The 25,453-nt window shown below is 41.5% G+C and overlaps 2 protein-coding genes across 2 annotated transcripts; both read left to right on the top strand.

The window, feature by feature from the left end:
- The first annotated feature begins 368 nt into the window (after positions 1–368).
- LOC110965430 (uncharacterized protein C22orf15) lies at positions 369–11,995 on the top strand. Its single transcript, XM_022214475.2, has 5 exons — positions 369–564; positions 734–820; positions 1,127–1,249; positions 1,518–1,589; positions 11,314–11,995. Exons 1-5 carry the CDS (start codon positions 540–542, stop codon positions 11,409–11,411), a joined length of 405 nt encoding a protein of 134 aa, XP_022070167.1. The 5' UTR covers positions 369–539; the 3' UTR covers positions 11,412–11,995.
- Positions 11,996–16,581: 4,586 nt separating this feature from the next.
- On the top strand, positions 16,582–25,382 carry upb1 (ureidopropionase, beta). The gene is made up of 10 exons (XM_051950754.1): positions 16,582–16,906; positions 19,500–19,671; positions 20,202–20,289; positions 20,391–20,489; positions 20,573–20,727; positions 20,813–20,982; positions 23,784–23,865; positions 23,960–24,002; positions 24,265–24,419; positions 24,851–25,382. Exons 1-10 carry the CDS (start codon positions 16,803–16,805, stop codon positions 24,932–24,934), a joined length of 1,152 nt encoding a protein of 383 aa, XP_051806714.1. The 5' UTR covers positions 16,582–16,802; the 3' UTR covers positions 24,935–25,382.
- Positions 25,383–25,453: the final 71 nt, after the last annotated feature.

Below are 25,453 nucleotides of genomic sequence, written 5' to 3'. Positions count from 1 at the left end.
CCGAAAACTATGTCACTTGTGGGGACCTCATTTTGGTCCCCAAAAGTTTAAATAGTGTTTTCTTGGCCATGTTGTTGTTACTGAAAAAAGTAAAAATGCAAAAACGTTTCTTTAGGGTTAGGCATTGTTTTGGTCTGGGTTAGGGTTTGGTTAAGGTTAGGGTTAGGATAAGGGTTAGGGGTTAGATATGAATGGGAGTCAATGGTATGTCCCCACAATGATAGCAAGACACACACTCGTGTGTGTGTGTGTGTGTGTGTGTGTGTGTGTGTGTGTGTGTGTGTGTGTGTGTGTGTGTGTGTGTGTGTGTGTGTGTGTGTGTGTGTGTATTTACAATCTCTACATTACACAGGCCTTTTCATACAGCTTCTCTCAGGGCTCCCTGTGTGTGAAAAAGTGCAGAACACAACACTTTTACTGTTGTTGGGGCCCAGTCCAAACTTCTTCAAAGACTCCCTGAACTATTTGGAATACACAAATGCTTCCAGCTACGAGTAGCTGCAGCACCAGCAGAGCTGAACTGCAGTCAGGACCAGAAGATGTTTGTCACTATCCTGTTTGGAGGTTAGTAGCAGTTCTTGGGTATTGTTTTTGTCTGTTTCATGTTCCTGGCTGACATGAAATGTTTCTTTTGTGAACAGTAGATAGTGGACATACAGTATGTACAATAGAATGGCACATTTCTGATGGCTCATATTTTTTTGTATGAGTGTTAAGATGGTTTTCTTGGCAGATGGCAAGATGGAAATGTTCAACCTCAACTGCAAGCTGATAAACTTCATCCATCATCTAAAGCAGAGGTGCAGTCTGGACTTCAAAGGTACTCACAGACTCTCACATGTATTGGCGCTGGTTTGAACTTGAAAAAGACGGTTATCATTTATTCTGTTTACTTACCAGGAGAAATCAATAGAGTGTAACAGCAGGACAAAACCTCACATAGAGTTGTCTGAATTTCAGGAATCTGTCAGAAAATTAACACCAGTTTCTTCTACAGCATTAATATCTTGAATTATTGATTCAGAACTGTTATGAACAGATCTTATCTATTGACTGACACAACTTTCTTTATTACATGGTTGTGTTAAAGAAGACTAGCATTAAAACAGTAAAATTCTGTCTGTAGAGTGTGTGGACCTGATGGACAGCAGCGGTAAAGTGATGAACCTGGAGGCGAGGCAGTACAGCGTGGCTCTAGCCAGCAGCGTTCTGGTACAGAGACAGTATTACGTCCTCCTGAAAGTCTGCAGTGAGTCTGTCTGCTCCAACCATCAGCAGAACTTCAACGGAATAAATGGCCAGCCTAATCAACTTAACAATGTCTGGCCAAAATAATTTGATTCCACATTTAGATAGATGATGTTGTTAAGTGACAGAACAAACAAATGCTGGTACTTTTTGAAGTTTCAGAGGAACCATAAATCAACGTCATGGTACAGGTCTGATTATAGTTTTGAAAGATGAATATGAAAGTTTGATTTTAGCTGGAATTAATGGGTGACTTTGTTTTCCTCCAGGAGATGACGCTGAAGGACGGACGTATGTCTCTCTCCTAAACAACTATAGCCAGAGTCACCCTAAGTTAGCAGGTAACAAAAACCAACAAAATCAGAAAACTGCCCAACAGGACTGACCAAGCAGCAGACTTTAAGTGACTCTCTGAGGACTCCTGCTGCTCAAACATGTGTAGAAGTTTTATTTTATTTTTTTTAAAACTTGCTAGACATAGGTTGCACAGTGTATTGGTGGTTTGCACTTTCACCCTGCAGCTAGAAGATCCCTACCTTCCCAGGATCTTTCTGCATGGAGTTTGCATGTTGTCCCTGTGCATGTGTGGGTTTTCTGTGGGTCTCCTCCCACAGTCCAAAAACAAGCTGAAGTTAATTGGTAACTATAAATTGTCCGTAGGTGTGAATCTGAGTGTGACTGTTTGTCTCTTTATGTAGTCCTGTGATAGATCGGTGACCTGTTCAGGGTGTTCCCTGTCTTCGCATAAGTCAGCTGGGATAGACTCCAGCCCCCCTGCGACCCTAGTGAGGATTAAGCGGTGTATGCTGTGCCGTGAAAAAGTATTTTCCCCCTTCCTGATTTCTGTGTTTTTTGCATATTTATCACTCGCAAAGGTTTCAGATCATCAAACCTATTTTAATATCACACAGAGACAACCCAAGGAAATACAAAATGCAGCTTCTAAATGATGATTCAATTTATTAAGGCACAAAAGAAAATTCAAACCTATCTGGCCGTATGTGAAAAAGTAATTGCCCCCCTTGTTAAATCACAACTGTGACTAACCACAGTTTTGGGAAAGCTGAGTTCAATTCCACAGGCCACACCCAAACCTGATTCAATTCAATTCAATTTTATTTATATAGTGTCAATTACAGTCAAATCGTCTCAAGACGCTTTACAGAACCCATATGCCTGACCCCCAGAGCAAGCCCAAAGGCGACAGTGGCAAGGAAAACACCCTTTTAACAGGGAAGAAACCTCGAGCAGAACCCGGCTCTATATAGGGAGGACCCATCTGCCTGCTGGCCGGGCGGGTTGAGAGGGACAGAGGAGGGCAAGGGGGAGCAATGGGAGAAGAGGGAGGGGTGGGAAAGCAAGGAAAACACAACACACATTTGGATACATGCATGACAGGATATGCGACACAGACAAAGTATAAGCTAACATTGAAAGCTGACTCATAGTTTACTCTTATGATGTACGGCTCTGATATTAAACATACTCCATATATAGCTAGCAGTAAAATTCAAACAGTATGTAAGTTAGCATAGCAAGTATAGTGAAGGCAATGCAGAGTTGACTGGTGGAAAAAGGGGAGTTGGAAGCGGAGGGCTGGAGGAAGGTCAGCAGCAGCATCCCACAGTGGACATGGTGGAGACTGGACCAGTTGGTGGAACATTAACCGCAGATCTGAAGCATCCAGCTCTGGGACCAGGGACACTCGGAGAAATAGCACAGGGGGAAACAGAGTGAATGTACTGCAATAACGGTATACATATTAAATGTAAGGGTAGATAGAGAAGGGCTCAGTGCGTCAAGAAAAGTCCCCCAGCAGCCTAGGCCTATAGCAGCATGACTAGAGGCAGAACGAAGGGACGTCCAAGAGGGAGTCAGCTGTGCAATGAAGACACAGGCCGAACCCCTCTGGGTCACCCAGTCAGCCCTAACTATAAGATTTGTCAAAAAGGAATGTTTTAAGCCTGGTCTTAAAAATAGAGAGGGTATCTGCCTCCTAAACCCAAACTGGGAGCAGGTTCCACAGGAGAGGCGCCTGATAACTGAAGGCTCTGCCTCCCATTCTACTTTTAGAAATTCAAGGAACAACAAGTAAGCCTGCAGTTTGAGAGCGAAGAGTTCTACTAGGATAATATGGTACTATCAGATCTTTAAGATATGATGGAGATTGGTTACTAAGAGCTTTATATGTCAGAAGAAGGATTTTAAATTCTATTCTGGATTTAACAGGAAACCAGTGAAGAGAAGCAAGTATAGGGGAAATATGATCTCTTTTGCTAACTCCTGTCAGTACTCTCGCAGCAGCATTTTGGATCAATTGTAGCTGTTTGAGAGAGCTATTTGGACAACCCGATAATAAGGAATTGCAATAGTCAAGCCTGGAAGTAACAAAAGCATGAACTAATTTTTCTGCATCACTCTGAGACAGGATGTTTCTGATTTTTACAATATTACGCAGGTAAAAAAAGGAAGTCCTACAGACTTGCTTTATGTGTGAGTTAAAGGACATGTCCTGGTCAAAAATAACTCCAAGATTCCTCACAGTAGTACTGGAGGCCAACGTGATGCCATCCAGAATAACTATTTGCTTTGAAAGCGAGTTTCTAAGATGTTTGGGGCCAAATACAATGACTTCAGTTTTGTCTGAATTTAGCAGTAGGAAGTTAAAAGTCATCCAGGTTTTAATGTCCTTAAGACAATCTTGCAGTCTAGCTAACTGATCAGTTTCATCTGGCTTCATAGATAAATACAATTGTGTGTCATCTGCATAACAATGGAAGTTAATACAATGCTTCCTAATAATATTGCCTAAAGGAAGCATGTATAATGTGAAAAGTATAGGTCCTAAGACAGAACCCTGAGGAACTCCATGATTAACTTTAGTATGCTCAGAAGAGTTATTGTTGACATGCACAAACTGGAACCTATCTGATAAGTAGGATTTAAACCAGTCCAGTGCTGTCCCTTTAATGCCAATTGAATGTTCTAGAGGCTGTAATAAAATTATGTCGTAGATTGTGTCAAAAGCTGCACTAAGATTTAACAAAACAAGTATAGAGACTAGTCCATTATCTGATGCTATGAGAAGATTAACTTTCATTAGTAACTTTCACCAGAGCTGTTTCTGTGCTATGATGCACTCTGAAGCCTGACTGAAACATTTCAAACAAATTATTCCTTTGTAAGTGTTCACATAATTGATTTGCAACTGTTCTTTCCAGAATTTTAGAGAGAAATGGTAGGTTGGATATTGGTCTATAGTTAGCTAACACATCTGGATCTAAAGTGGGCTTTTTAAGCAAGGGTTTGATGACAGCAACCTTAAAAGCCTATGGTACATAGCCTGTTACTAGAGAGAGATTAATCAGATCTAACATTGAAGAATTAATTAAAGGTAAAATCTCCTTGAAGAGTCTAGTTGGGATAGGATCTAAAAGACATGTTGATGGTTTGGATGTAGAAACTGTTGAAATTATTTCAGAGAGACATATAGGAGTGAAGAATTCTAAATATTCATCAGGTCTAACAGTCAATTCAAAAGCATCTGTGACATTTGTAGGAAGGGCCAGATTAATTTTTATCTCTAATCATAACTATTTTATGTGTAAAGAAGCTCATGAAGTCGTTACTGGTTAAAGCTAAAGGAATACAAGGTTAAACAGAGCTCTGACTCTTTGTCAGCCTGGCTACAGTGCTAAAGAGAAACCTAGGGTTGTTCTTGTTCTCCTCTATTAAAGATGAATAATAAGTTGTCCTGGCATTACAAAGAAGTTTTTTATAGATTACTAGATTACTACGACCACGTCGTTTGATGGACACCACATAGACAACCAGCGGCGAAACGACGACATGCGGCTAAACATGTCATCGTTGGTCAGATCAGGCAAGGGTCCAGAGAAAACTACGGAGTCCGACATGGTTGCCACCACCTTTGTTGAATCACGAAATCACTTAAATAGAATCTGTTAGACAAAGTGAAGTAGGCTACAAAATCTCAAGAACAAACACATCATCCCACGATCCAAAGAAATTCAAGAAGAAATGAGAAAAAAAGTGATTGAAATCTGTCAGTCCAGAAAAGGTTACAAAGCCATTTCCAAGGCTGTGGGGCTCCAGCAAACCACTGTCAGAGTCATTATCCAGAAATGGAGAAAACTGGAACAGTGGCAAACCTTCCCAGGCGTGGTCAACTAACTAAGATTACCCCAAGAGTGCGATGATGGCTCATCCAGGAGGTCACAAAAGAACCTAGAAAAACATCCAAAGAACTGCAGGTCTCGCTGGCCTCAGTTAAGGTCTGTGTTCACAACTCCACTATAAGAAAGACACTGGCCAAAAATGGCATCCATGGGAGAGTTCAGGTGAAAACCACTGTAGTCACAAAACAACACAAAGGCTCGTCTCATATTTGCCAAAAAGCATCTTGATGATCCTCAAGACTTTTGGAGAAGCATTCTGTGGACTGATGAGTCAAAAATTGAACTTTTTGGAAGGTGTGCAGCCCGTTACATCTGCCGTGAAAATGGCACAGCATTTGATAAAAAGAACATTGTAGAGGCTAAGCCAATGCTTGAAGCCCCTGAGGTGCTTCACCAGGATGTAAATAGTTGACACGCCAGACAACTTTACCGCGTCTGATGAAGAGAGCCGAGACCAATGCTTGCGGTTCCAATAACCTGCGTTTATTACTCCAAATAAGTATAGTCCAACAGCTTTTGTATGAACAAACATTTCATTGTTACCGGCTTTTCGACGGCGGCGACGGCGGCGGTCAAAACTGTTTTATCCTTCCGGGCGGAACACCCGCCCGGACAAAGATTGGTTCCTATTTATAATAATCGAGCTCATTGGCTCCTACACACCAGCCCCTAATTGTTACTGGCGAACAGACATAACAATTCAAATACATACATTACAAAAGGAGCCAAATGCAAAACTTCAATAACCATAAATGTACATCACATTACCCATTTGTTTATACCTCATGCAATAAACAAAGTTTAGTTACAGGTCTTTCAACAATATTAGTTTTGGTCAGTAGCTTAACAGAACGCACCAGACCCCCTTTGTCAGGAAAAACCTCCAGTACTTTGCCAAGAGGCCAGGAACCACGTGGAGCTGAGGAATCCATGATTACAACGATATCACCAACAACCAGACTCCTCTTTTTCTGATTCCATTTCTGTCTCTCTTGCAATAGTGGGAGGTACTCTCTGACCCATCTCTTCCAAAACAGATCAGACATGTATTGCACTTGTCTCCAGCGACGCTTCACATACATATCTGAAGGTTCAAAGAGTCCAGGGGGCAAAGCTGGCTTCCCTTTCAGCAGAAGCAAATGGTTCGGTGTGAGAGGTTCTAAATCATTGGGATCATCAGAAAGTCTGGTTAAGGGGCGATCATTAAGTATGGCTTCCACTTCACACATCACCGTGTTAAGCCCGTCATCATCCAATGTTTGCTGACGCAATTTTTCAATCCAAGCAATCTTTGCTTTGCCACTGCAAAGTTTTTTGGAAGTTGCACATTAGGATTCTTAAATGGTAACTTCAAACAGTACCTCTCATCCTGCAGGGCTGCAGAGGATTCCATGAATCTTATATCCTTTCTAGACATTTCTGTATCCACTGAAGTCTTCTCATTGAAGTCATGGTTATATTGATTGTTCAAAATGTGTTCAAGTGTCTTCACAGAAATTCTGTTAACAACAATAGAAGGAAGCGTCACATTACTGTTGCTGCCATTACCACCTAAAAGACCATTGATGACCCAACCCAACACTGTTCTTATAGCATATGGGCCATCACCACAGCTGTTGACAATCTCCCATGGTTCCAATAACTTGGGAGCGTTGGTACCTATCAACAAGTCAACATCCTTTATGTTGTGGATGTGTACCTTAGACAAATAAGGCCACCTTTCTAAATCAGCAGAAGTAGCAATGTTATCTGACGTTGCTGGCATTTGCTTTTGTGTGAGGACCTCTGGTAAGGGATGAAAATCATTTACTTCCAGTCCTGACACTTCCATCCCAACCAAGGAATTGGATGGAACAACTCTTTCTTGTCCCATGGTTTTCAGAAGAAAATGAGTCTTTGTTCCTGTCATTTTCAACTTTTGCATGAGATGTTCTGAACAAAAGGTTGCTGTACTGCCAGGATCCAAAAAAGCATAAGTCTTTATGATCTTGTTTCCTTTTGCAGACTTAACTTGCACTGGAATAATAGAAAGTAAGCACTGATCCTTTCCAGCCCCTGTACGACCACACAGCTGCGGGGGAGTCTCTGGTTTGGTCACTGGTGACTCAGCTGTTTGTTCAGATTGCCCAGTGTGCTTCTGGATATGAAGTGGAGTCGGATGCTGTTGATCGCACACCTCACAGTGCAAACGTTTACCACACTCACGGCTTATATGTCCAGAACATAAGCATCCAAAGCAAACTCCTTTTTCCCTCAAGAAACGGATCTTTTCTCTGTGTTTCTTATTGTTAAACTGTTGACATTTCTCCAACAGGTGAGCACGAGAACAGTACAGACAATACAAGCTCTCCTTCTTATTGATGGTATTTCTTGCTGGTTTCTCGTCCACAGCCTCCACAGATGTTACTCTAGTGGCAAAACTACTTCCTTTCACTGTATACTTCGACTGTGGCTTCAGTTTGTTGAGATGTTTTAACCCAACTGTGCTTTGCGCTACACATTCCAAATCCCCAAAGATTGGATCAGAAAGTATTCTTACATGTTTTTCCAAAAAAGTCACCACGTCCCCGAAATGAGCTCTGTCATCCGTGGCTTCCAAAATGTCATGAGCCTTGCCTCTCCATCGCTCCCTGAGCTTGAATGGCAACTTTGACACAAGCGTTTTCATATTGGTTGGCATGTCCAACTCCTGCATATAATACAGCTCTTCCATGACATTACAACAGCCACGCAAGAACATGGCATAAGCCTGCAAGGCTTTGACATCTTCGGACTTTATTGTTGGCCAGGCTAAAGCTTTTTCAATGTATGCTCTAGCAATCTTGTACTCACTGCCAAAATGTTCTTGTAGCAACCCTTTAGCAACAACATAGCCACACTCAGGAGCCATGTGCTGGCAGCTACGAACTAACTCCTTTGGCTGTCCTGCTGTGAACTGTTCAAGATAGTATAAGCAATCAGCTTTACTCGCTTTGTCTTCAACTCCTTGTTCGAATGCTTTGATGAAAGCTTTATACTGAAGTGGATCACCTTCATATACCGGAATATCCCGTGCAGGCAAGGACAGTAAACGCTGCTGCTGTAAAAGAGCAGTTGTAATCTCATTTTGTCTGTGCAAGACTGTGACAACATCTCCAGGTGGTACTGGACTGTTTTGTTGAGGATTCATATTTCCAATTTGTTCTCTATTCCGCCAAGCTGTTGTTGTACCATTTTGCAGAGACTGTGTTGGTTGCGAAGACATTTGATGACGTGTGCCAGTACCCCAATTCAACATGGCTTTCTGAGTTTCGATTTTCTTAGGCCTTGTATCCATTGTTGATTGCATGTTCTCTGTGAGTGTCCCACATGTTCTTTTTCCTTTGGAAGTTGCAGGTTCATACTCCTTAGCCAAAGGGTCAAGGATGTTACATTTTGCCATTTTCCTCTTCTCCTTTTCAAAATAAGAGTTCATACCATTAGAAGCTGCATGAGAAGAACCTCGACCTTCTGAGGCCTGCAAAACTGCCAGCTTAGCAGTGGTGGCAGCCAGCTGGGTTTCCAGTTCCAGCGCTTCCTTTCTCCTCTTTATTTGTTGCTCCTGTACTTCCAGCGCATGTCTCTCCTTTAAAGCTGCCACACGAGCAACAAGTGCAGCTCTCTCAGCTGCAACTTTAACTCTAGCTGAGGAAGTGGTGCTTGACTTATGGCTACTGGTTTCACTTTTGGTTGAAATTTCACCCACATTCGAAACACTGTCATTGGGATTGACATCATCTGGCTCAGCAATTCCACCATCATTATTAATAGCAGCAATTTCCGACACACCATTGCTACATAGCCAGCCCTTTGTGTTGACAATAAATTCATCATTAAACATCATCTTTGCTTTAAACCATGTTTCGTGTCTGCCCTGTTCATCTTGTGGCAATAAACCCAACACAGAACCATGAATGGACCTTATGTCATCACATAGCTTCATAAAATCATCAAGACCATTTTGCACGTCGGACCCTTTGTATTTTTGCATCAAATATTGCACATTTTCTCTTAACTTAGCAGCTTTGTTCAGTTTAGCTTTCCTGTCACTTTGCAATCTCTCTAACTTTTGCTCAAGAGCTTTAGCAGAGAGTTTACTCACTCTTTTAGTCTGGTGTGTGTCACTACAGCTGGTCACTGCGTCCAGTTTACCATCTGTGGACACACCCACGCCAGAATGTTTGTCCCCGTCTGCAACGCGCTCTTCCATTTAAATAGCACTGACAGAGTCAACCACGTCAAACAATGACGTAACGTTATTGTTTTTTGTTCATCCTCTTCGGCAACCAATGCATTGGAATTACGCTATTATGTGTGCACACAAACTTTATGGCCATTCATAACTATGGTAGCGCTACCCATACCTTGTCCAGAAGAATGCTGCTCCTTGATCATATGAACGAAATCCCTCGGCGTCCTCCGCGCTGCCGACGCCAACAACCGAAACACCACACGATGGCTCCTCACCCGGCTCCGCTGGCTCTCCCCTCTCCGGCGTCCTCTCCGGCAGGTAAGCAAACAAGGTGCCGCTATGGTGGCGTACCCCTCTCCGGCGTCCTCTCCGGCAGGTAGGCAAACAAGGTGCCGCTATGGTGGCGTGCCCCTCTCCGGCGTCCTCTCCGGCAGGTAGGCAAACAAGGTGCCGCTGGATAGGCTGCTCCAGCTCACAGCCTGCTCACATACGGCTCTAATATTGTCTTTCGCTCGTCAAACAAGAGCGCACTTTCTGTCAAAAGTCCAATGTTGACTCAAACAGTTTTGACTTGAATGTAGAGGCTAAGCCAATGCTTGAAGCCCCTGAGGTGCTTCACCAGGATGTAAATAGTTGACACGCCAGACAACTTTACCGCGTCTGATGAAGAGAGCCGAGACCAATGCTTGCGGTTCCAATAACCTGCGTTTATTACTCCAAATAAGTATAGTCCAACAGCTTTTGTATGAACAAACATTTCATTGTTACCGGCTTTTCGACGGCGGCGGTCAAAACTGTTTTATCCTTCTGGGCGGAACACCCGCCCGGACAAAGATTGGTTCCTATTTATAATAATCGAGCTCATTGGCTCCTACAAACATGATGCCAACAGTAAAGCATGGTGGTGGCAGTGTGATGGTCTGGGGCTGCTTTGCTGCATCAGGACCAGGACCACTTGCTGTGATTGATGGAAAAATGAATTCTGCTGTTTACCAGAAGATCCTGAAGGAGAACGTGTGGCCATCAGTTTGTGCCCTCAAACTCAAGCACTCTTGGATCATGCAGCAGGACAACGATCCGAAACACACCAGCAAGTCCACCTCTGAATGGCTAAAAAAGAAAACGAAATTAAGGTTTTGGAGTGGCCAAGTCAAAGTCCAGATTTACCAGTAAATCCACTTGAGATGCTGTGGTGTGACCTTAAATGGGCAGTTCATGCTAGAAAACCCTCCAATATGGCAGAATTGAAACAATTCTGCAAAGAGTGGGCCAAAATTCCTCCACAGCGGTGTGAAAGACTCATTACCAATTATCACAAACACATGATTTCAGTTATTGCTGCCAAAGGTGGCACAACACGCTATTAGGTTCAGGGGGCAATTACTTTTTCACATAGGGCCAGATAGGTATGGATTTTTTTGTGCCTTAATAAATTGAATCATCATTTAGACGCTGCATTTTGTACTTCCTTAGGTTGTCTCTGTGTGATATTAAAATTGGTTTGATGATCTGAAACCTTTGCGAGTGATAAATATGCAAAAAACACAGAAATCAGGAAGGGGGCAAATACTTTTTCACGGCACTGTAGCTGATGGATGGATGTTACTAGAAATACATATTAACTTAATAGCTGCTTTTTTAATGCTTGTGTTGTAGAGCTGCTGAGGAAACTGTCAGACCAACTCAAGGATCCAGACAGAAAAACCAGAAGAGGAAGGTTGCAGAGCAGCAAAAACATCTCTGCAAAGAGATGAGTCACCAAATCAAACAGTTTCTCCTTTAAAGTCTGATTTCTCGCCATTTCCTGACATATTTACATAGAACAGATGAATTATGTGTTAAATTAGCAGACATATGTTTTCTATTTTAGCAAGCTGTACAGTCAAATGAATTGTGTTTTATTCGAAGATGGTTGAAAATGTCTTATATGGAGTTAATGTATGAATGATTAAAAAGGATGTATCATCTTCTTTATTCTGTTCGTAGCCTTTAAGTTGCATGAACAAAAATAACTGCTTCAACCACAAACTTTGAAAACACTCACTTTAAACATTTCAAGTATGATACAAAGATAACACAAAGTGTTTCCACACAAAGTGATATCACAAATCAATCACTGATCAAACACAACTATGGCCTGAAGATATAAAGTATGGTTCTGATTTAATCTAGTAGACAGCCGTTACTTTTTTTTTCAGTAACAGAAGTAGTAAAATAAATGAAAAATGAGTACAACGTGCATTGACTTCAAACTCTTGTACAGTCTTTAAGGATAACTTTAGTTTGCTCTTGTAAGAATATATTGCAAATCTGTGCAATAAATGCTTTATTTTCTGTACTTTGTTGCATGCGTGTATGGTGTTTTCTCCATCAGACATCTAACAATGAGGAATCAAAGCATTCTAGAACAGAGGCCATTGTTCTAACAATCACCACACTGATCATTCAGTTAAAATTCAAGTAAGGATTGAGACACAAAGTACAGTCACCCCACTTTCTTTCAGCTCCTCACAAAAATGACAGTAAGTGAATGTAAAGGTGTGTCATGTGACAAAACATTTCACAACCACTGAGTTACACCACAGTTGCTCATTTTCAGGACTCATTTTATTTCGTAGTAGTGTGGATAACTGATCCTGAAAAGATGCAGTTGCTGTGATGAGAAAAAGTTCCATCCATCCATTCTCTATACACCGCTTTATCCTCACTAGGGTCGCAGGGGGTGCTGGAGCCTATCCCAGCTGACTCGGGTGAAGGCAGGGGGCACCCTGGACAGGTCACCAGTCTGTCGCAGGGCTACACAAGAAAAGGTTACCACCCATAAAATTTAAAAAATGCTTTGAGTAAATAACAATAATAACAGTCAGGGTGAATCTGCTGCCTAAGGTGATAAACAATACTTAGTGGTGCACTGACAATGTTTTAGATCCACAAACTGACTTTCCTGAAGCTTTCGAAAATATTATTTCAGTTTACTCTGTGAAAGTAGCTGTTCATGATGGTGATTGTTTTGTTTTGTTTATTTTTAAGCAGTTGTAGAGCTTCACTTTCTATGATGATGTTTTTTATTTCTTCTGGTCTTATCTACTTCTCTCTTCACTACTACTTCATTTTAATTTGCTTACCCATAATAATATTTATGATATGTTTAGCACTTTCGCCTTGCAGCAAGAAGATCCCCGGTTCAAATCCCGGCCTGGGGCTGGGATCTTTCTGCATGGAGTTTGCATGTTCTCCCTGTGCATGCGTGGGTTTTCTCCGGGCACTCCGGCTTCCTCCCACAGTCCAAAAATATGCTGAGGTTAATTGATGACTCTAAATTGCCCGTAGGTGTGAATGTGAGAGTGATTGTTTGTCTGTATATGTAGCCCTGCGACAGACTGGCGACCTGTCCAGGGTGTCCCCTGCCTTCGCCAGAGTCAGCTGAGATAGGCTCCAGCACCCCCCGCGACCCTAGTGAGGATAAAGCGGTGTATAGAGAATGATGTATGGATGTTTAAGATGGAAAGAATTTCCATTTTGTATTTAATTTTATAATCCTTTTTGGTTCTTAAAGGCATTATGGAGGATGTTTTTTTTTTGTTTAATTAGTCTGATTCACATAAAATGAATATACTGACCTTTAGTGGACTTGTATGTATGGTTTCTAAAAGAATTTAAAAAATAAATAAATAACTGTGGACATGGCAGGACCTGAAAAACATCAGCCAATCAATGCGCTCCGACCGAGGTGTTTGGTTTGCTCCCTTTCCTGTTAATCAAAAATCTTCCGGCTCAGGCCTAGTTACGTAGATTACGTACGCCTTGGGCTTACGTGTTTTCTGTATGTGTTGCTTTGGTATAGCTTCGTAGTTAGCTGGCGACTTGTTTTGCTCATCTTTTTTTACATAATGGCAGATAAAGATCCAGGGGGACCCAGCCGTAAAAGACAACTTCACGAGTGCTACGCAAGTTTCTGGAGGGGGGCGTTTCTTCGTAAATGTTAAGAAGGGGGAGGTTAGAGGGGGGTGAGGGAGAGGTTGTATGTGCGCATGCACATGCTACGTTCAAAGTCGTAGGAAATTAAATCTCCTCTAATGCCTTTAATGATATTAATGGCTCTCATTTCTTCCAGTGTTTATTTAAAGTCTTTATTATTGCCTTCTGTCACAGTTGTACTTTGCAGAAGTCTATATAAGTAAAGGAATATTTATAAAGTCCTTTTACCACAAACAGAACCAGGTGGGTCCACAAACAACTATTTGAAAATGGTTCCTTAAAAAAAGTTGTCTTGCTTAAGTTCTTTGGAGCTCAGTTAATTTTGTTTTAATGGAGCCTGTTTAGATGGTTCCTTGAGGCAACTTTGGGGTTTTGCCTCCAAGAAGCATTTTTTAAAAATTCTTAATTAAAAACACTTGTGAAAAACTTTTTTGTGGAACTCAAATAGTTTTTCTGTGACATCCCTGCAATGATCCTTAATCCTTTACACCTTTATGGGATGGCTAGTGTGACGTCATGGACCACTTCCGTGTCCAAGCCGCGGCGTACCGAATGAAAACACAATGGCAGTAGCGAAAGAACCGGTCACCTTTTTCACTGTGACATCTTATTTTGCGGATTTTCCGAAGTCGGTAAAGCGAGGTCTTAACTCTTACAACTCAAACAGAGTTGTAAGAGTTAGTGTGCTGGCAGGTGGTTTTAAAGGGAAAGTGCAGGCGTCAATGAAAAGGAAAACGTACAGTGTTGAGGTGAGTAGCTAAGTAGTGTAAGCTAACAAACACAGGATGTCAGAAATAAAGCTAGCTTTATCATCTGTGTGAGGTTAAATGTCGTTTACTTGGCTTTGTTAGAGTTGTTATGTTAGATTTGAAAAGTATACTCTAAAGATTCCCAGCAGCACACTCTAGCGCTAACTTCTGCCGGGAGCACATGGCTAATTTGCATATGTAAATAACTACGCATCTCTTTACACTAATCATGAATCCATAACAGTTAAAACAATCTTAGTCAAACATTTTTAGCAAGTCAGTCCAAGTATTGGACTTAATTAAATCCAAGTCACATAGACCCATATCCTAGTCAAGTCGAGTATTTTGGGCAGATTGGTCAAGCAAGTCCAAGTCCCTAAAACTGGGACAAAAGTCTCCCTCGGCAGACTTTATTCTTATAAATTAAAAGTATAAACTTATTATCAGAGACTTTAATCTCGACCACTTTTAGTTTCTTTTGTAATGTGGCCCAAACACTCCTCATAACACAAAAAGATAACATGATTCAAGCGGCTAATACTAGCTAGCGCACGTTAGCTCCCGGCGCTAAATGTATTTTCTAAGATTAGAAATCCGACTTACCTTATCAGTGTCAGCCATCTTCTCTTCTCCTTTTCGTCCAGAGGAAAGTGGTTGAAAGATATCGTTTTATTTACATCATTTCTATTGTTGCAACACAGGACACAACACAGCACCATTATATCGTTGGTTTGGTAGGACACGGAAGTGACGTTTTTGGACACGATGACGTAGTTACTAGCCATCCCCATAGAGCTCCGGGAGATGACGTCACACAATCCCGGCATGCAACAGTCGAAATCAAAACACCGCCATATTGGCAGGAAGGCGCGCTGTTTAAACCATAGATATATACAAACGTGTTTGTATATATCTATGGTTTAAACTACTGCCAGCTAACTCCTAAACGTTCTTCAGCGTCGACATCAGAGAGTTCCACCATATGGTGGACAGTTGTTGCGCCCCGGGATGCCAGAACAGCCGAGGACGAGCAAAGGGGAGAGCATTTTATCGGATTCCCAAAGATCCTGAAAGACGACAGAGGTGGATCACTGCCATAAAACGCGCAAGAAGCGAGCAGAAGAAAACGGAGCGGTGGGAACCCACAGGCAACGGATTCCGCTTATGTAGCGACCACTTTGTATCAGGTACAGAATCCGTTTCCTAAGCTTTATATCTGATCGCGTAATTTCTCTTACCCCTCAAGGCTTTTATACGCTGTTCCGCTTCAGTTGCGCTTCAGTGTCCCGCCCGCGGTACACTTTGAGATCTGCATAAGCAATTTGCTAAATGTCTGAAACGCGATTATACAAACACTATACCCCGATGGAAAGCTTAGATTCTCATGAATCCGCCAGTGTAAACCACTTTCAGATGCGATTACCACAGCGGGTAATATAAACACATTTGTCCAACAAACAACGAATATCCATCCATCTGTTCTCTATACATGGCTTCAGCGTACACAGCGCGACTCACATTTCCGGGTTCATTATTACACACAGATGAAAATATTCCACAAAAAACGGCCATAATCCGACCTTGGACATCCAGACGACACAAGCCTGTAAAATATTTTTTCCAAAACATGTCTTGAAGTCGGCATATTATCCACGAATAGGTCGTTTTCAAGGAAATGCACCTCGCGATGCGTCCAATATTCCCTGTATTTCTCGTCATATTTTTATTTACAAATAGAATATTAGCGATTTTTTGTACTGAAAATGGCTGGAATTGACTGCAGCTTAAAGGGTTAAGAGATTCACCGGAGTAGGATGAAGGAAAATTTGTCAGGTAATTGTAGATGTCAGGGTACCGCAGGTCCGGTAAAAGGTCCGCTCCGACCGTCTCAAGATTCTTAAATAAGATACCAGGGGCATGATATGGATCGGATAATGTTTAGTTTGTCCATTTTGTTTGTATATTTTATAATATCGTCTGATTTAAAATGAAAAGTAAAATCAGACGGCGTAAATTTTCTACCAGCGCCATTCATTTTGAAGCGGAGTTTCCTGCCAACATGGCGGCGTAAACAAACGGAGTCACGTGACGTCCGGAGCTCTATAGAAGTGTTTTGGAGTGTACTGAGCAGTTACAAGGTTTGACTGTTGTCTGAGGCAAAATTTAAAAATAACAAGCAAACAAAGAGTTAAACAGAGAGGAGGAGCTCCTTATGTAAGACTGGACCTGCAGCCTCGGACACCACACCACCGCCTCACTGAGGGTCAGTTAATGACCAGTTTCTGCAACCGAGGCACCTCTTTCGACAGAGCTGCAGATTATATAACTGGAGTCAGAGATAAAAGGAACAAACAGACAGTAAACTGGAGAATCTGAAGAGTGCTGCTGCTGCTGCTGCAAACACAGGAGACCGCAGGAATGTCTGCATGTGAGTTTGAATCAGTGGAGAAATGTCTGGAGTCTCACCTACCGGAGGCAGAGCTGACCGAGGTCCGAAGGATCCTGTTCGGGAAGGAAACCAAGTAAGAAGTTTACTGTGTTGATCGTGCCTGTTGTGTTTCAATACACTGAACCAGGCATGTAAAGGCTTGCATTGTAGCATTTCTTTTTAAGTTGCTTTTTCTGTTAAGTTTGTTCTCGGTAAATTATTATTCTGCTGAACGGACTTTGGTCAGGGCTGCAGGCTTCAACACACAACCTTTCAACCTGTCCAAAGAAACATTTACTCATCAAAAAGCTGGAAACTTCATACATGCAGTTTGTGTGCCCAAACAGACTTTATGGCTGTCCAGTAGATTAAGAATTTATTGTCAACCCTTCACTTTCTGCACAAATTTGTGTTACAAATTCCATTGAAAACAGATAAAATTGCCATTTGTCATTAATTTACACTCACTGCCCAATAATGACAAGCTGAACACACATTTTAGATTTTCTTTGTAAATGTATTCTAAATCAAAAACTGTAACAGATCATTAATTTAGTGCTTGGTCAGGTACAGCTACATAGCATCTTTAGAGTCTCTACAGGATTTATGTCCCTGCGTTTTGGGAAGTTTATGCTATCCTTGCAAGGGCGTCAGTTTGTTTTTAAAAGTGGGGGAATGGAGACCACAGCACTTTGAGAAAATGTCGAAGAACGGCGGCAAAATGCCACAAGTTGGGCTCGAACACACAACCACCGCACCAAAGGCAGAGGCGCAACCTGCTGAGCTACCGTAGTATGGAGATGAAGGGGTCTGTGGGCCGATATAGTACTAATTCTCCCGGGCCGAAATTTTGCCCCTGCACGCCTCTGGTCGGAGCTTCCAATTGGCACGTTTTTTTTTGACCTCACGAGGGTGTGCTGCATGTCTGTGAAACTCTCGGCCGAGTGCGCATGGTGCGTTCAGGAGCGTCGGAATTTTCTATACTACTGAAAATAACTGGGTTTACAACGGCTTACATGTGAAGAATTTGAATGTGTTGGAGACAAAATGACCCCTGACAAAAAGTGGGGGGGACACATCCCCACCGTCCCCCCCTAAACTGACGTCTATGTATCCTTGTGCCTAAAGGTCAACATCACCCAGGTTCAGGTTACTGCACTGTGGAACATGTTTCAAGGACCTCTCTGTATTTGACTGCATTCATCCTTCCCTCATCTCTGACCAGAATCCCTGCTGCTGAGAGGCGCCACCACATCATGATGATGCCACCACCATGCCTCAGTGTATAGCTGATGGTGGCCAGGCTTTGAGCCATTCTGGGTGCTCAAGTTCTGCCCAAAGACTGTCTCTCATCAGACCAGAGAATCTTTTTTATCATGCTTTCAGAGTCTTTTGGATGCAGATTGGATGCAAATTCCAAACAACCGACCTCCATTTAGCCTCTCCAACATGAAAGCATGACTAATGGAGTCCTGCTAACATGGTTATCCTTCTGACAGATTCTCTAATGATTGCAGAGAACATTTAAGGCTTTGTTACAGTGACTTTTAGGTTCTTGGTCACATCCTTAGTCAAGACCCTTCTTGCTTGGTAACTGTTTGCCCACATCTAGGAACAGTCCCAGGGGTTGTCTTTTATGGTTGCTTAAAATTCATCGCTTGGTTGTTGCCCCAACATGCAACGTGAATTGTGAGACCTTATATACTAAGGATTCAATTCAATTCAATTCAATTTTATTTATATAGCGTCAATTACAGTCAAATCGTCTCAAGACCCTTTACAGAACCCATATGCCTGACCCCCAGAGCAAGCCCAAGGCGACAGTGGCAAGGAAAACACCCTTTTAACAGGGAAGAAACCTCGAGCAGAACCCGGCTCTATATAGGGGGGACCCATCTGCCTGCTGGCCGGGCGGGTTGAGAGGGACAGAGGAGGGCAAGGGGGAGGGATGGGAGAAGAGGGAGGGGTGGGAAAGCAAGGAAAACACAACACACATTTGGATACATGCATGACAGGATATGTGACACAGACAAAGTATAAGCTAGCATTGAAAACTGACTCATAGTTTACTCTTATGATGTACAGCTCTGACATTAAACATACTCCATATATAGCTAGCAGTAAAATTCAAACAGTATGTAAGTTAGCATAACAGTATAGTGAAGGCAATGCAGAGTTGACTGGTGGAAAAAGGGGAGTTGGAAGCAGAGGCCTGGAGGAAGGTCAGCGGCAGCATCCCACAGTGGACATGATGGAGACTGGACCAGCTGGTGGAACATCAGAAGGAGCGTGCTTTTCTCAACTCTGTCCAAGATATTCAGCTTGCCACAGGTGGAAGAATGAGAATTTTTAGAACAAGTTCAACAACATTACTGTTACTGACTCATTGTTGTAAGGGAAGTGTTAATCAGTTTTTATCTTACAATTGTATTAAAACAAAAATATTTGTCAAGTTTCACCTCTGGCCTGGTGATGAGGACATGGAGACATAATTTGGTTCAAAATTATTGAAGATGTCTCTGATTCATAGAGTGCAAGCTTATTAAATCTAAACTTATAGTTGTGGAGCTGTTATTGACTGAATTTTGGTGTTTTGGGGGGCAGAAATTTCAAAGATGTCCCAGGTTTAAAGGACAACTTCAGGCCAAAGCCTGGCAGACACTCATGAAGGATGTGTTCCCTTACAGGAAGCTGGATCTCCCTGCCTGCGCTGTGGAAGCTGCCTCAGAGCGTGACTTTGAGCTGAAAGGATACAGGTTTGATGCAGTACAGGAACAGCTGAGGCCACCCAGAAGGATCCGGGTGGGACTTATTCAAAACCGCATCGTTCTGCCAACTGATGCTCCCATCCTGGACCAGGTCAGGACCGACACACACATTACTTACCACAGTACCACGTCTACATACACCTGTTGCAATACAATCGCAGTGGAGCAGAAAGAGACTGAATGCTGTGAGACATCTGAGAGAATGAATGTCTTGAATTGGTCATAATGTACAGCAATGTGAGGAATTATTTACATAAATTATTCAACTAAAAGGTATTATCACAGTGTGAAATACTTCATTACAAGGAAAAGTCTTGCATGTAAAATTCTACTTAAGTATATAAGGAAGTGTGTAAATAGCAATAGATTAATTAGAAGAATGAGATGGCACTTTTTCATCATTTCCCTGATTGTTGCTTCTGTTTCAAAAAAGGTAAGAATGGATCATATAAACCAGTGGCCCCAGTTCAACACATCTTTTATATACTGCATATCCAAAAGTGTGAATAAAGAATGAGCACCTCAAAAAATGTATATATTTTCTGTACTTGAATAGATACGCTTTCCCCACTGGGTTAAAGTGAATCGTTTAAAAACATGCACGCTGCCCTCCCATCACAGATCACTGCCATGCACAACCGTATTGGTGAACTTGTCGAGGTAGCAGCCATGTGTGGTGTGAACATCATCTGCTTTCAGGAGACCTGGAGTGAGTGATTTCACAAGTCAGATCTACTAGATTTATAAATCTATTAAAAACACATTGCAAATTAGATGAAAAGAGACTGGTTTGCATTTTTATGTTCACAGCCATGCCTTTTGCTTTCTGCACCCGTGAGAAAGACCCATGGACGGAGTTTGCAGAATCTGCTGAAGAAGGAAACACCACCCGTTTCTGTCAAGAGGTGACATTACAGAGGTTTGTCACAGTGCAGTAGATACGATTTACTGCTCATTCCAAACTGAATGACTCTTTATTCTTTCATTAGCTGGCAAAAAATACAATATGGTAGTTGTTTCCCCTATTCTGGAGAGGGAGGAGCTGCACAGCACTCTGTGGAACACAGCGGTGGTGATCTCCAACTCTGGAAATGTGCTGGGAAAGAGCAGGAAGAACCACATTCCCAGGATTGGAGACTTTAACGAGGTTAGTGGATGATCTGGAAGATCCACTGCAGCTGTGTAGAGTTTAAAAAACATACATGCTCACTGTGTTTTATTTTTACCCTCAGTCTACATATTATATGGAGGGCAACACCGGCCACACAGTGTTCCAGACACAGTTTGGGAGGATTGCTGTGAATATCTGCTACGGCCGTCATCATCCTCTCAACTGGTTCATGTACAGTATGAACGGAGCGGAGATCATCTTCAACCCCTCAGCTACCGTTGGAGCTCTTAGGTAACCAGTAGATATAGTACTTACTACCTGAAGAACAGCTGTATAAACATGCTGGATGGGCTGAGGGGCAAAAATATCACAAACCCCAGTGTTTACCGTTTTCCTGTTCTTCACATTTATGCCTCCATTGTGTTGTGGTAATTAGACTAGGCCATAGCCAAGGAGTCAGCATGTCTAATAATGTACTATATGAATGCTTTATTTTTTCTTTGTGTGCTTGTTGTTTCATTATATGTAATGGCAGCAATTACAACCAAAATCATAATTATATAAGCAAAATATTATTTATTTCTTCATTTACAGTTCTGTTGCAAAATGATGTTTTGAAGTTAATGTCTCTTTCATGCATGTCCTGGCTGAAGTAAAGAGTTATTGGTACATTGTTACAGTAATGAGTGTCCCATCAACAACTTGTCATGGGAACATTGATCCTGTCCTTGCAAGACACATTTTGATACATTTGAAAGTAATTACACAGAGAGTCCGTAACATTGACTATAATCACAGCAGTCCAGCAATGCCCCATAGAACCAGTAGTAGTAATCATGGTGATTTGTTAAGTTTAGTTATGACTCCGAGTACAATATGCAAATGATGTGCTGTGGTTGCCCATCATAGCAGAGCATTTTTTCTTTATTTATATGATTTTTTTAATCATTTATATGTACAGTATACAGTGCCTTGTGAAAGTATTCGGCCCCCTTGAACTTTTCAACCTTTCGCCACATTTCAGGCTTCAAACATAAAGATATAAATTTCTAATTTTTTTGTCAAGAATCAACAACAAGTGGGACACAATCGTGAAGTGGAACGAAATTTGACTGGAATTGGATATTTTAAACTTTTTTAACAAATAAAAACCTGAAAAGTGGGGCGTGCAATATTATTCGGCCCCCTTGCATTAATACTTTGTAGCGCCACCTTTTGCTGCAATTACAGCTGCAAGTCGCTTGGGGTATGTCTCTATCAGTTTTGCACATCGAGAGACTGAAATTCTTGCCCATTCTTCCTTGCAAAACAGCTCGAGCTCAGTGAGGTTGGATGGAGAGCGTTTGTGAACAGCAGTCTTCAGCTCTGCCCACAGATTCTCCATTGGATTCAGGTCTGGACTTTGACTTGGCCATTCTAACACCTGCATACGTTTATTTGTGAACCATTCCATTGTAGATTTGGCTTTATGTTTTGGATCATTGTCCTGTTGGAAGATAAATCTCCGTCCCAGTCTCAGGTCTTTTGCAGACTCCAACAGGTTTTCTTCCAGAATGCTCCTGTATTTGGCTCCATTCATCTTCCCATCAATTTTAACCATCTTCCCTGTCCCTGCTGAAGAAAAGCAGGCCCAAACCATGAGGCTGCCACCACCATGTTTGACAGTGGGGATGGTGTGTTCAGGGTGATGAGCTGTGTTGCTTTTACACCAAACATATCGTTTTGCATTGTGGCCAAAAAGTTCCATTTTGGTTTCATCTGACCAGAGCACCTTCTTCCACATGTTTGGTGTGTCTCCCAGGTGGCTTGTGGCAAACTTTAAATGAGACTTTTTATGGATATCTTTGAGAAATGGCTTTCTTCTTGCCACTCTTCCATAAAGGCCAGATTTGTGCAGTGTACGACTGATTGTTGTCCTATGGACAGACTCTCCTACCTCAGCTGTAGATCTCTGCAGTTCATCCAGAGTGATCATGGGCCTCTTGGCTGCATCTCTGATCAGTCTTCTTGTTCGAGGTGAAAGTTTAGAGGGACGGCCGGGTCTTGGTAGATTTGCAGTGGTCTGATATTCCTTCCATTTCAATATGATTGCTTGCACAGTGCTCCTTGAGATGTTTAAAGCTTGGGAAATCTTTTTGTATCCAAATCCGGCTTTAAACTTCTCCACAACAGTATCTCGGACCTGCCTGGTGTGTTCCTTGGTCTTCATGATGCTCTCTGCACTTTAAACAGAACCCTGAGACTATCACAGAGCAGGTGCATTTATACGGAGACTTGATTACACACAGGTGGATTCTATTTATCATCATCAGTCATTTAGGACAACATTGGATCATTCAGAGATCCTCACTGAACTTCTGGAGTGAGTTTGCTGCACTGAAAGTAAAGGGGCCGAATAATATTGCACACCCCACTTTTCAGGTTTTTATTTGTTAAAAAAAGTATAAAATATCCAATAAATTTCATTCCACTTCACAATTGTTTCCCAATTGTTGTTGATTCTTGACAAAAAATTAAAATTTTATATCTTTATGTTTGAAGCCTGAAATGTGGCAAAAGGTTGAAAAGTTCAAGGGGGCCGAATACTTTCACAAGGAACTGTATATCCACATTTTACCCTTTAACCATTACATAACTGCATGATAATCATTTTGAAGGTACACTGACTTGTGATTTAGAGAATGGCACCTCATTTCCCCCTGAATCTCTTTTTTTGTGCTATTTTACAAAACTGTGGTAGACTGTGTTCCTGTACCCTTTATTGTTTCCACTACTCAAACTTAAAGCCCAGCATTAATGCATTAGAATCATTGTTTCTTTGTCTGAAATATAATTTGTTTGATGATCTTAAACATTAAAGGGTGGAAAAGAAGGGGGCAAATACTTTTTCACGGAACTTAACTTTAGTAGTGCGCATATTCAGAAACAATTTTTCAGTTAATCAAATGATCACAACATAATTGCCCCTACAGAATTCTCGGTTTTGGAGGGGGCCCAGGTCTATGGGTAACAGTGGGAAGAGTCCAGGACCTGTTGCTGTTATTATATACTATTATATATGCATTATCATTACTGTTATTTCCTCTCTACAGTGAACCCATGTGGTCTATAGAGGCCAGAAATGCAGCGATAGCTAACCACTGCTTTACTTGTGCCATCAACCGTGTTGGGACGGTGAGTCCACTGCAAACATACACATACAGGTAGTTCATAACAGGTTTCTGGTTCATGATAACATATGAAGTCATGTAAAACATGTTTTGTGCAGGAACATTTTAAAAGTGAATTCACATCTGGTGATGGAAAAAAAGGTAAGAGATTTTTTATTTTTTTACCATACTAAATTGACAAATCATTTATATTGTCATTAATATACAATTACTGTGTTGTACAGTAAATGTAGAGATTCAATCTATGTTAATCAGTTTATTAATGGACACATATGATCCTGTAACTATGAGCAGGAAACTGTTGCTCATTGATTATATAAAAAAGAATATGTCTTTACAATACACTGTTTGGACTCATTGAACATGTATCATCAGTCATAGTCTGTTCTCCTGGTTTCTGCAGCTCACCATGACTTTGGACATTTCTATGGGTCCAGTTATGTGGCTGCTCCTGATGGCAGCCGCACCCCGGGGCTGTCGAGGACCCGCGACGGACTCCTGGTGGTAGAAATGGATCTCAACTTGAACAGACAAATCAGTGACAAATGGAGTTTTAAGGTAAATGAAGTATCAGCAAAAGCCACAATTTGTTTGGAATTTGATTATCAGAATAGTTGCCAGTTCATTTTGACTAATCAGTTTATCTCAGATTCTTCATGCTGTTGGGAAGTTTACTCTAAAATCAGGTCATCAAAAAGCACAAGCAAAATTCCCTTCTTAGATGTAGCGGAGTGGCACTATATGAGTGGAATTAAAGTATAATACTCAAGTAAAGTACAAGTATGTCTGAATTACACAAAAGTACAGTAATAGAGTAAATATACCCACTTGTGTTCGACCAATGCTCCAATATATTCACACAATTTAAAGAGGCAGTGACTTCCAGCTGCCGTGTGTTTATTTGTTCCTGCAATAATTTAGTGGTTGCATATTATGCTATGTAATTATTCTATGCTAACATGACCTGTTCTCTGTACCTTTCTGTGCAGATGACTGGTCGGTATGCTGAGTATGCAGAGGAACTCACCAAGGCTGTTAGACACGACTTCAAACCCAAAATAGTCAAAGAGTAGAACATATTCCACATGGACTGCATACTGCACAGTATTATAGTCCTCTTCTCCCTGAACACAGCAGACATTGTATGTTTATTTCCATACCAAAATCTGTCCCATTGATTGATTCTGCAGTGAATTGGGGAAGTGTGCATTTTATTTGTTATTAACACAGCTTTTTTAGTAAGAGGTAAAAATGTATTTTGGGTGCCTGTTTTCAAAATGACTCTCTCTAAGCTGAAACCTGCGCAAGGGCTGATTCACTGACTTATCTGTCTGATAACTTTTTTTAAATTTACTTTGAACTGTGACCAAGAACCAAACCTACTTTAACAGCTGGGTAGAAAATGTCTGTTGACTGCTAATTTCATAAATTGTGGAGCACTGATGAGTTTAAAATGAGACTTCAGCTTTTAATTTCAGAGATGAAATGTGCTATAAAAAAGGTAAATCATATAAAGTTTAAGTGCATGTTTTTTATGATTCATTCATTTAGAATTAATATGTTAGTACACATGCAGTGTTAACAGACAGCTG

Source organism: Acanthochromis polyacanthus, chromosome 7 (assembly GCF_021347895.1).
Source record: "Acanthochromis polyacanthus isolate Apoly-LR-REF ecotype Palm Island chromosome 7, KAUST_Apoly_ChrSc, whole genome shotgun sequence".
Taxonomy (NCBI): Eukaryota; Metazoa; Chordata; class Actinopteri; family Pomacentridae; genus Acanthochromis; species Acanthochromis polyacanthus.
The sequence above is the reverse complement of the archived record's forward strand: the minus strand, read 5'-3'. Positions and strand labels throughout refer to the sequence as shown.

Bases quoted from the DNA above. Each gene is read 5' to 3' on its own strand.
- LOC110965430 (XM_022214475.2), top strand. From the start codon at position 540: ATGTTTGTCACTATCCTGTTTGGAG. The intron at 821-1,126 runs GTACTCACAGAC...TTCTGTCTGTAG, and splicing joins GTGCAGTCTGGACTTCAAAG to AGTGTGTGGACCTGATGGAC. The intron at 1,250-1,517 runs GTGAGTCTGTCT...GTTTTCCTCCAG, and splicing joins CGTCCTCCTGAAAGTCTGCA to GAGATGACGCTGAAGGACGG.
- upb1 (XM_051950754.1), top strand. From the start codon at position 16,803: ATGTCTGCATGTGAGTTTGAATCAGTGGAGAAATGTCTGGAGTCTCAC. The intron at 16,907-19,499 runs GTAAGAAGTTTA...GTTCCCTTACAG, and splicing joins CTGTTCGGGAAGGAAACCAA to GAAGCTGGATCTCCCTGCCT. The intron at 20,728-20,812 runs GTTAGTGGATGA...TTTTACCCTCAG, and splicing joins GGATTGGAGACTTTAACGAG to TCTACATATTATATGGAGGG.